Below are 12,386 nucleotides of genomic sequence, written 5' to 3'. Positions count from 1 at the left end.
GTGGCTCCCTAGAATCAGAGCTGGCCAGTCCTCATATATATATATATATATATATATATATATATATATATATATATATATATATATATATATATATGTACTGTATATATAGAAGAGTATACTTTTCACACAGGGCCATGTAGGTTTGGATTTTTTTCTCCTAAATAATAAAACCATCATTTAAAAACTGCATTTTGTGTTTACTTGTGTTATATTTGACTAATGGTTAAATGTGTTTGATGATCAGAAACATTTTGTGTGACAAACATGCAAAAGAATAAGAAATCAGGAAGGGGCAAATAGTTTTCACATCACTGTATATATATATATATATATATATGTATATATATATATATATATATATATATATATATATATAAAATACAAAGTTGACTGACTGACTCACTCATCAATAAAAGCACAATTTCCAATTTAGTTAAAAACATGAAATTTGGCAGGATATACACTCACCTAAAGGATTATTAGGAACACCATACTAATACGGTGTTTGACCCCCTTTCGCCTTCAGAACTGCCTTAATTCTACGTGGCATTGATTCAACAAGGTGCTGAAAGCATTCTTTAGAAATGTTGGCCCATATTGATAGGATAGCATCTTGCAGTTGATGGAGATTTGTGGGATGCACATCCAGGGCACGAAGCTCCGTTCCACCACATCCCAAAGATGCTCTATTGGGTTGAGATCTGGTGACTGTGGGGGACATTTTAGTACAGTGAACTCATTGTCATGTTCAAGAAACCAATTGAAATGATTCAAGCTTTGTGACATAGTGCATTATCCTGCTGGAAGTAGCCATCAGAGGATGGGTACATGGTGGTCATGAAGGGATGGACATGGTCAGAAACAATGTTCAGGTAGCCTGTGGCATTTAAACGATGCCCAATTGGCACTAAGGGGCCTAAAGTGTGCCAAGAAAACATCCCCCACACCATTACACCACCACCACCAGCCTGCACAGTGGTAACAAGGCATGATGGATCCATGTTCTCATTCTGTTTACGCCAAGTTCTGACTCTACCATTTGAATGTCTCAACAGAAATCGAGACTCATCAGACCAGGCAACATTTTTCCAGTCTTCAACTGTCCAATTTTGGTGAGCTCATGCAAATTGTAGCCTCTTTTTCCTATTTGTAGTGGAGATGAGTGGTACCCGGTGGGGTCTTCTGTTGTTGTAGCCCATCCGCCTCAAGGTTGTGAATGTTTTGGCTTCACAAATGCTTTGCTGCATACCTTGGTTGTAACGAGTGGTTATTTCAGTCAAAGTTGCTCTTCTATCAGCTTGAATCAGTCGGCCCATTCTCCTCTGACCTCTAATATCAACAAGGCATTTTCGCCCACAGGACTGCCGCATACTGGATGTTTTTCCCTTTTCACACCATTCTTTGTAAACCCTAGAAATGGTTGTGCGTGAAAATCCCAGTAACTGAGCAGATTGTGAAATACTCAGACCGGCCCGTCTGGCACCAACAACCATGCCACGCTCAAAATTGCTTAAATCACCTTTCTTTCCCATTCTGACATTCAGTTTGGAGTTCAGATGATTGTCTTGACCAGGACCACACCCCTAAATGCATTGAAGCAACTGCCATGTGATTGGTTGATTAGATAATTGCATTAATGAGAAATTGAACAGGTGTTCCTAATAATCCTTTAGGTGAGTGTATGTCACTACAATAAATTTACAGGGACAAAACAACCCAAAAATTTAAAATGTTGAATTAATTGCATGTTCAATGTAAATCTGCAGCCTGTACATGTTATTGCTGTTAGTAATAAGTTAAACATTTTAATGTTACAACTTTATCGTCTGTGAATGGCTTTCGGATTAAAGCCGTATTAATTACATTTTAATAACAAAGTACAACAAAAATCTACAAGTTGACAAAAAACTGCATGAGTGAATGACACATACAAATGAAAATCGTCAACATGTAATAACTAATGGTAATAATACTATAATACTGCACCCCCCCCCACACACACACACACACACTCCAGGTGAACATACGACAAGTAATACACTCAAAAAAATAATCCTTCAGTGAACAAAATAAAAACCCCACATCTAAAGCAGTTTGCTGTACTTATTTTTGACATTCCATCATTTTCCATTTTGTAAGTTTATTTGAAGATTATTCAGCTCTTATTGGCTGTGTTTTTTTTTTAGCTCCCTGCTTTCCCTGCAGTAAACTGTTGTTTTCATACACAAGCCTGTTTCCTTTTGTATACTGCATTTCATCTATCCATCCATTATCCAACCCGCTATATCCTAACTACAGGGTCACAAGGGTCTGCTGGAGCCAATCCCAGCCAACACAGGGCACAAGGCAGGAGCATTTCATCTACACGCTCCAAAACTTTGCAACAGTACAATACAAGATTATAGATCACAGTGTTACATTCAAATCTGATTAAAACTACCATTTTAACAGAATGTCCTAGAGGAGAAATTATATTTATACCAAAAATTCCTATTATTCCTAATAACCTCTTTCAGTTCAAAACAGTACAGTGTGCTGCAAAATTGTGTTTTCCAATGATCATCAAAAGAACCAAAAAGGTCAGGAAAATCAAGAACTGATCTACAGCAGATGAGCAAATTACAAGTAGCCTATGCAAGAGTAATGAGCTCCAGTGAACTAATGTTAGCCCCTGCAAAAAAAAAAAAAAAAGATAACTACTGCATGCAGAAAAGTAACTTGAGGATACTATATATATATATGTATACACCTATATAAACCATATAAGGCCCATTGTCTTGGGAGATTTCCCAGGTAAAGCGAGGTAACACAATTAGTTCTTTATATGTAGCAGTCAATTAGATAAGATCTAAACCAGGAGAGTTCCTGCCCATGTATACCAATATGTTTTGTTTTTTTTTACTACTTTTTAATAATATACAGTATCCTGGTTTATAGTATCAATCGTGGCACTTAGATACATCATTACAAATGCAGTCACAAACCATGGAAAGGTGTAGATCATTTAGTACTTGGACTAAATCAGTCTCTGCACTGTGATGGGGTCTAACGTCTGACTGTATGAATGTATCGAGCTCGAAGCCTACTCACAGACACAGTCCTCCAAGATCGTTTTTAACTCACAAATCATTTTGCAATACTCGTGTCTGTAGATATGACATAAAACCCAGAAAATCACATAGAAAATCTGTGGAATTCAGATTGACAACAACTAAGCGTGTGATTGAGGCACTGCATTGAAAGAGGTGGCATACTGGTTTAGTGCTTCGGAGATTATAAAAAAATAATGACGACTATTATTAAAAAGAAATGTTTTGGAATACAAAAAATACCGAGTCTAGGCATACAAGTCAGAATAGAACCGAAAAGATAAAGAGAACCTAACATTTGGCAGCTCCGAATCCTGCTGCCTTTCAACACGCCAGCCAGTACTAAACCAATGACGTTCGACCCGAGGCGTTTCTTCAGAATTGCCAGCCCACCCTTTTCCTTTTTTACATGAAATACAGTACTGGCACATCCTTTGGGACTTTTTGAAGAGAAATCGCTAAAGATGTTGCTCTGGAGTGTAAAACTATTACTGCTTTTGCTGTTTACACTGCATACATCAGGTAAAACCTAGCGGGATCGGGAGGACACGGATTATGGTCTGTAATCGCGGCTCAGGTAAAGAGAGATTACTCAAACTTGAAGACGGAGAACCACGAAGGTTCAGCTAGCGGGGAACGAAGGGCAGTTTCGGAGGCTCAGCAGGTCACTCGTGTGTCTGAGGATAAAGAGATCAGAGTTTGCAGGTGGCACTGCGGAGGATGAGCACGGTTTGTTGGGCTTTAGCCATTCTCAGACGGGACGTCCCGTCAACCTGCGCCCGTTTCGACACTCATTGGCCCACCACCGTTTTCCCAAAAGCGTTAACGTTTACGAAGTTCAATTCTTGGTCACTCCTTTGAAAAGTGGAATAGAAATTTTTGCATAAATATTTGCATTTTATTTAATTATTAGATTTAAATGTTGGTGCGCTTTAGCTGCATCCAGCTGAACTAATTGGTGTCCTCTCTAATGCCTGTTTAATGCTATAATACCCTGAATATTACATTACGTTCTGCGCCCCGCACTCCTACACTGCAAACTGATAGATTTATTGCCACGTGCGTATCTTTCTGGTGACGTGTCAGTAGTTTCAGAATGACGAACGACAAACAACCGAGCTTCCGAACAGCCAGCAGGGGGCGCTTATCGACCAGCAAACTCGTGGAACTGAGCGGCTTTTTTTATTATCGAAACTACAGTACCGAATGTTTACGGTATGAATGAATCTATGCAGCTTTCCTTTGCCAAAGGCATGCATGTTAGGTTAATTGGAAATTTTAAGCATCTGTCCTCGGGTAGTTTTTAATACCAGGTATAAATGGACACGTTTGCCGTTTTTAGAAATATTTCCTTTATTACCTAAAGAAAAACGAATATATTTAAAAGTTACTTGTATGGTCATTCTCAACAGCGAAGAATATTTTGGGTGTCAGGGTGGTTCTTTGACTTCTTCAGAGATCCAGCATCATCAATGTGAATCCCAAGGCTGGTCTGTGTAGAGTTTTCCTCCCATATTCCCAAAGATGCGTGTGGCATTCTCACTGGTATTCTATATGGGCACTCGGATTGAATTCCACCCCATCTAGGATGGTTTTTGTCTTACACCGGATACAGATATATTGAAGGGATAAGCTCGAAATCATACTCCAACCCCGTGTCTCTATACATTCTATATGCCCTTGCTATTGTAGAAGCTGCTTATAGTATGATGGGGGTATTGTATAAAAATGTATTTTAAGACAAAAGATAATCTGGACTTACTCTCGTTTAGGATGTGGAACTGCATGATGAAAAAACGAGGGAGCAAGAAGGACAAAATCAAGATCTGCACTCATATTTCTCAAGCGTGTAAGAGTAGGAAAATGGTCCTAACTGGCACAATACTCTTAAAGTGTTGGTCCTATTCTTAGGAATAGTAGTTTATGTATTTTATTATTTTTCCTAATTTAGGAAAATACTCCAAACATCAACAAGATTTAGGAGAGCTCATGAGATGTTCTAACTTTCTAGGAGTTGCCAGAAGGTGTTATTACTATTATTATTATTATCATCATCACCATCTTTGTGGTGAAGTGAGTGCCAGTTTGCAGTAAGCGTGACATAACATGATGATGTCATTCATTCTCAAACATGAACTACTATTCCTCGCCAGGGGTGGTTGTAGTTTGTTTCATAACTACTTTGCATGTCCTACTTTGAGGTAGGACAAATTCTTATCCTAGTCAGACTTATAGTGCATTTCCTAGGGAGTAATTCAGAGATGCTTGATTAAATATGGGCACTAATATTATATATTATGCATATTTAAAGGACTCCTGATAAAAAATGTAAAACTTTCTGTAGGTTGCACGTGTGTTTGGATGAAGCCTTTTTCTTGGTTTAGTGGACTGTTTTGTTTAAGAAGTGAACTTTTTCCTAATTTAACTCTGAATGCCAAATATGATAACAAGTAGAACCTCATATAGAACCATTTTCCAATGTATTTACTTATTTAATATGTGGGCGGCACGGTGGCGCAGTGGGTGGCGCTGCTGCCTTGCAGTTAGGATCCTGGGTTCGCTTCCTGGGTCCTCCCTGCCTGGAGTTTGCATGTTCTCCCCGTGTCTGCGTGGGTTTCCTCCGGCTGCTCCGGTTTCCTCCCACAATCCAAAGACATGCAGGTTAGGTGGATTGGCGATTCTAAATTGGCCCTAGTGTGTGCTTGGTGTTTGTGTGTGTCCTGCGGTGGGTTGGCACCCTGCCCTGGATTGGTTCCTGCCTTGTGCCCTGTGTTGGCTGGGATTGGCTCCAGCAGACCCCCGTGACCCTGTATTCGGATTCAGCGAGTTAGAAAATGGATGGATGAATATGTAAATATGTCTGAAATGTATTTTAAGATATCTTAATTAACTTTTAGGACATTGTGAAATATCTAAAATCCATTACAAGAGATCTTAAAAAGAACTGGAAGTAATTTTATAGGAAATCACCTTGAGATATCTCCAGATGCATATGAAGAGAGTCATTTTAAAATAATTCTAAATGTAACTGAGATATCTCAAAAGGTGCAAAAAGTTATTCCATGATATCCTGAAATTTAACATGTGTATCTTATGAATGAGATATGTGTATCTTAGCTGTTTTAGATATCCATAATTTTTTAAATGAATTTAGCGATGACTCTAAATGTGAATTCAGCTTACTTTAGGAATATGTAAGGTATTTTTACAAATACACTTGAAACTTTGGTAGTAGGTCAGGTTTAGTCATACGTTTTTATCAGCATTATTTTTGTTAAAGAAAACCTTTCTGTGTCTTTCTTTGCATATGACTGATAAAGAGCAGAAATAGATTGTTAAACCATGTTACTGTTACATTTTAAACCAATTAAAGTTATCAACAGAGTCACACCTTTGGCTGTAAGCAGTGTATCAGCAAATATTTTGAAGCAAGCATGCAGCTATAGAGACAGAGATAAAGACAACTTTGAGTGCTATATCTGTGTTTAGGACTGCACTAGATCGATCACGAGAGTGCATCAAAAAGATAAGGTATATAATGATTTTTATAGACTGTATATGAAGGGTCTTTATGATGGTGTTGGGGTTTTCTCATCAGTATCACTTTTTGCCTTTTCCAGGAAGTGCATTTGCTGATGATGATTTTGAGCATGCCAAGGACTCACAGTTCATTGCTGAGGAAGATAATGACATTGAAGAGGAAGAGGAGATACCTGATATTGAAACGGATGCCTCAGATAGAGTAAGTGAAAAAAATAGTTTTTGGTTGATGTTTGGGTTCTGTATGTCCATTACTTGTTAAATATCCATTTTGCAAGTGTATAATTACAGCGACACATTTGCAAAACAGTTAGAGCTGAAGCTGAGTTTAATTTCTAGCCCAGTCACTCACTGTGTCAAATTGGCGCTCCTGTTTTTCTCCCTTATACCAAAGGTTTTTAGTTTATGCAGATTGTTTCAAAGTAGACATGTTGTGAGTGAACGTGGGTTTGTTTGTAAAGTGTGCCTAATTGAGAAGTGGTATCTCATATGTGATATCTCTTATAATACTGGCCTCTTTGCATGTTGTCATTTCCTCTTTGTCTGAATGTGGTTTTTTTTTATCACTTTTTTGCTTCTGCATCTGAAAGACTGGTATGTTGGATGAATTTGTGATTCAAAATAAGCCTGGTATGAGCAAATGTGGTAATGATTATGCCCTGTGATTGACTTGCTCAAGGTTGGTTGCTGCTAGTAGAAAGGGTTCTGGCTCCTGATAATCCAAAACATGTCATTAATTAATTCAGTGAATAGATCTTGATGATGAAGGACCACTATCTTTTGCTGAAATATCTTTTCATCTGTGAAGGTTGATGAAAGCTTGGATGCTGAAGAAACTACCTCACACCCCGATGCTGACACAACTATCATGTTTGTAAATGGTGAAGGTGAGATGTTGGAGCAGTATGTGTATGTTGACAGATGTCTTAACTAAAAGGTCTTTAAAAGCAATGAACAGTTATTCTGAAATGTAAAAGTCCTGCTAACAGAGTCTAATCTACCTGTAATTGTTCAATTTTCTATACATTCTTTATTTTATCCTTCTTCCAGATTTCCCAGCCAATGCAATTGCTCATTTTCTGGTGGGATTCACCAATAAAGGTGAAGATGTTTTTACCGTGCAGTCTCTAGAGGCATCTTTTCGCTACCCCCAAGACTTTCAGTTCTACATTCAGAATGTGAGTATCTTTTGGAAATTAAAAATGTATTTGCTAATGTTTGTTTCTGACAGGTACATTGTGATACTAATTTCTACCTTCAATATATTGAACACTTTTATAATATTTTCATAATAGTGAAACAATTGTAGTGATACTGCATTCTAAAGAAGGGTGACCTCAATTTGTACACAAAAAAATAGCTGGTTTTCACACTAAATAGTTAAAAGAGTATCTGTCTATGGTTCCAAGTCCTAAGAAATAAGGAAATATGGAAATCAATAATGGATTTTTAAGATGATGTAAGATTTAACAGATTGTTTGCAACCACCTTAATCGAATTCTGGATAATGGGTAGGTTGGAAAATGTTATGCATGTACTGAAGTACTTTAGAATATGGGCATTTCATCAGTTAAGAAGAAAATTCTTATTCATCTACACTGGGTAAGATATCAGCTCTTGAAGGAGGGAAAAAGAGACAGACAGAGAGAAGGACCAAACACTGAAATCATGTTCTTTAAGTGTGAACAATTTAATCAAGTGTAATGCATAAATATAGTTTGGCAAATATCATGAAGGTGACACGTGAAGATCGAAAAAGTTAACTTGCTAGTTGGTTTTATTTTTTCTCAATTTCTCAAGATTAAACAATTTAAACCATACCTGTGGTGCAACTGCTGACTCTAACATGATAGTTAGAGTACTTTTCTAACTTGATATTTGCTCTGATACTTTAATTTTAAGTTCCCAGATATTTTAAGGCTAAGTGAGTTGTGTTTTAGAAAGGTTTCCATGGCTTTCATATGTATATAAAATAATAAACATACATGAAAATAGCATAAGATCAAACTGTTGGGTTATCAGCAAGTGATATATATAAATCAAAAGATGACATGCACACTCATTCACAAAGTGGACGCTGGGTGGCGCTGTTGCTCACCTTTACCCCAACAGACAGTACGCAGGACACGGAATAAAATCACTAAGAAGATATTTATTTTCTTTTCTTCTTCTTTGTATTGTGCCCCAAAGCACCACAACCACCACAATAAACACAAACCAAACTCAACAATACAATTCTCCTCCACACCTCCCAGCAAGCTCTGTCACACTCCCTCCCAACTCCGGCTCTCCTGCTGGGTTTCCCATAGTCCTTTATATAGTTCTTGACCCAGATGGGCTTCTCCGCTCCTGTTCACGTGATTTGACACCTCCGGGTCAGATAGAGAATTACATTTTTCTTCAGCCCGGAAGTACTTCTGTTCTTCCGTCCTCGTGACTTGGGAGTACTTCCGGGCTATATGGAAACTATAAAGCCTTGTTACTTCCGGCAGCGTCCCCTGGTGGCACCCATGGTACCTAGCAGGGCTGTGAATCCGAATTACAAAGTCCATGATACCCTGTGGGAATCCGGGGCACTTCTACGCTGCAGGGATCTCGCCATCTTGTGTCTTAGGGGAGGCAGTGTCCCTGAATAGGTGCCTTCCCCCATCTTTCTTCTCTTCGGGCGTCTCAGCCAGGTTGCACAGCCGGCTGTCAGCCACATCCTGTTTAATCAAAAAGCTGAAATTTGGCAGGATGGTTCATCTAGGGCACTAGATATCCACTAAGAAAGGACATTTCAGTATATCAGTTTTTAGGTGTAAAAACCTCTCATACAATAGATATAGTAAATATAGATAGTAGATACAGTAAGCCACTACCAGAAGCAAAGGGCAAGGATGAAAGTTCAGTGAAGCTCAAAGAGGACGTGTTTAGCAAGTTGTGTCTTTTGGCACATGCAGTGCTCCATGTTCTCTCAGCTTCTTCTCCTCGGTTTTTCAAGCGTACTTATATACACACACTTCGAAGGATGGGTGGGCCCTTGTTGATGAAATGCATGCTATACCGCTTAGAACTGGGTTGTCCACTTGGAGGTCAGAGCACAATGTGCCACTACACTCCTGTTCGCAAAGCAGAAATCGGGAAGTGCTGGGACAGCCCACTCCAAGCCCTGAGTACAAAAGAAACCAAGCGTGATGGCATGCCATGGTAAGTTTAAATGCTTAAATGAACATGAATGAAGTGGGCACTGCTGTGTTTTTTAGTGGGCTGCTACCAGTACCTGTTTCAGTTTTTACTTAAAGCACCAGCAATGTTTGTTAGTGTACTAATGACTAGTCCCTGTCATTTCCAAGAATTAATTAAATGTTATTTTATTGGGGAAGTTGAAGTTTCACAGGCAACCCCTGCTCCTCGAGTGACTACCTGACTTGCCTGGCTCCCCTCCCAAACTCAACTAATATGTACCGTGTGAAAAAAGTAAAAAAAGCAAGGAGGAGCAAGACACCCGCTAAACACACTGCTGCCAGTGACTTCTTTCTTTCCCTTCAAGTACTGGGTCATCATACTTAAAACATTCAATTTATTGTAAATATGCAGCCTATTAAAGTCAATGCTGTATGGAATAATTTAAAGTAAATAATGATTCGATGTATATTGCTTTTGATATAAACCCTCCAAAACTATGTAACAGTACAAGATTACATCAACTTATGAGATACAGGGTGAAATTATAGTTACTGTATACACTAAATTACCATTATATATATAAACTAATTACCTGCTTGAATTCACGTTAATAGTAAAATTGTGTTTTCTAATGACCATCAACGAAAGCTAAAGTCAGTCATCATGAAAAGCAAGAATTAATCTACAGCACAAATGTTTTACTGATCTGCAATTGTATGCAGCATGTTCAAGAGTAAGGAGCTCCCATCAGCTACTATTAACCCTTGGTAAGAAAATAACATATATAGAAAGGTAAACAATTAGTTACATAGCACTTTTGATATATCCAATTAACAGCACTATAACTGAGGCTAATTGTCTAAGGAAATTTCCCAAGCAAAGCCAGTTAACACGGCTAGTTTTTAAATATATTTGAAGTAAATGACAAAATACGACTGAAGGAAAGTTAAGCCATATGTAATATGTACCTTACAAAATATACTGCTCAAAAGAATTAAAGGAACACTTTTTAATCAGAGTATAACATAAAGTCAATGAAACTTATGGGATATTAATCTGGTCAGTTAAGTAGCAGAGGGGGTTGTTAATCAATTTCAGCTGCTGTGGTGTTAATGAAATTAACAACAGATGCACTAGAGGGGCAACAATGAGATGACCCCCAAAACAGGAATGGTTTAACAGGTGGAGGCCACTGACATTTTTCCCTCCTCATCTTTTCTGACTGTTTCTTCACTAGTTTTGCATTTGGCTACAGTCAGTGTCACTACTGGTAGCATGAGGCGATACCTGAACCCTACAGAGGTTGCACAGGTAGTCCAACTTCTCCAGGATGGCACATCAATACGTGTCATTTCCAGAAGGTTTGCTGTGTCTCCCTGCACAGTCTCAAGGGCATGGAGGAGATTCTAGGAGACAAGCAGTTACTCTAGGAGAGCTGGAGAGGGCCATAGAAGGTCCATAACCCATCAGCAGGACCAGTATCTGCTCCTTTGGTCAAGGAGGAACAGGATGAGCACTGCCAGAGCCCTACAAAATGACCTCCAGCAGGCCACTGGTGTGAATGTCTCTGACCAAACAACCAGAAAGACTTCATGAGGGTAACCCAAGGGCCCCATGTCCTCTAATGGGCCCTGAGCTCACTGCCCAGTAGCATGCAGCTCGATTGGCATTCGCCATAGAATACCAGAATTGGCAGATGCACCACTGGTGCCCTGTGCTGTTTACAGATGAGAGCAGGTTCACCCTGAGCACGTGACAGAAGTGAAAGGGTTTGGAGAAGCCATGGAGAACATTATGCTGCCTGTAACATCATTCAGCATGAGCAGTTTGGTAGTGGGTTAATGCTTGTCTGGGGAGGCATATCCATGGAGGGTCACACAGACCGCTACAGGCTTGACAAAGGCACCTTGGCTGCCTTTAGGTATCAGGATGAAATTCTTGGACCCATTGTCAGACCCTATGCTGGTACAGTGGCTCCTGGTGCACGACAATTCCTGGCCTCATGTGGTGAAAGTATGCAGACAGTTCCTGGAGGATGAAGGAATTGATACCATTGACTGGCCACCACACTTTCCTGACCTAAATCCAATAGAACACCTCTGGGACATTATGTTTTGGTCCATCCAATGCCACCAGGTTGCACCTCAGACTGTCCAGGAGCTCAGTGATGCCCTGGTCCAGATCTGGGAGGAGATCCCCCACAACACCATCTGTCATCTCATTAGAAGCATGCACCGATGTTGTCAGGCATGTATACAAGAACACAGGGGCCATACAAAGTGCTGCGTACAATTTTGAGTTGCTGCAATTAAATTTTGGCAAAATGGACTAGCCTGCCACATAATTTTTTCACTCTGATTTTTGGGGCGTCTTTGAATTCAGGGCTCTGTAGGTTGATCATTTTCATTTCCATCAAACGATGTGGCATCCTTTCGTTCGTAACACATTACCCAGTCTATATCAGTATAGATATCCAGGAGGATTTCTTTTTCCCATTGAGATCTGATGTGTTTTCAAAGTGTTCCTTTAATTTTTTTGAGCAGTTTATATAGTATATATACAATGGAGACAATAACTTTGTCTTTT

General features: G+C 39.2%; 1 protein-coding gene across 1 annotated transcript in view; it reads left to right on the top strand.

Moving 5' to 3' along the window:
• Positions 1 to 3,487: 3,487 nt before the first annotated feature.
• Positions 3,488 to 12,386, top strand: part of LOC120514918 (translocon-associated protein subunit alpha-like) — a 35,798-nt gene continuing 26,899 nt past the window's right edge. Inside the window, exons 1-4 of the mRNA XM_039735560.1 lie at positions 3,488 to 3,614; positions 6,713 to 6,834; positions 7,441 to 7,519; positions 7,683 to 7,810. Of these exons, the coding sequence (XP_039591494.1) occupies positions 3,557 to 3,614; positions 6,713 to 6,834; positions 7,441 to 7,519; positions 7,683 to 7,810 (387 nt within the window). The 5' untranslated portion in view covers positions 3,488 to 3,556. The remainder of the gene's footprint in view (positions 3,615 to 6,712; positions 6,835 to 7,440; positions 7,520 to 7,682; positions 7,811 to 12,386) is intronic.

The sequence above is a fragment of the Polypterus senegalus genome, chromosome 14 (genome assembly GCF_016835505.1).
Source record: "Polypterus senegalus isolate Bchr_013 chromosome 14, ASM1683550v1, whole genome shotgun sequence".
NCBI classification, from domain to species: Eukaryota; Metazoa; Chordata; class Cladistia; order Polypteriformes; family Polypteridae; genus Polypterus; species Polypterus senegalus.
Note: the sequence above shows the minus strand (reverse complement) of the source record. Positions and strands in the feature narration are given on the sequence as shown.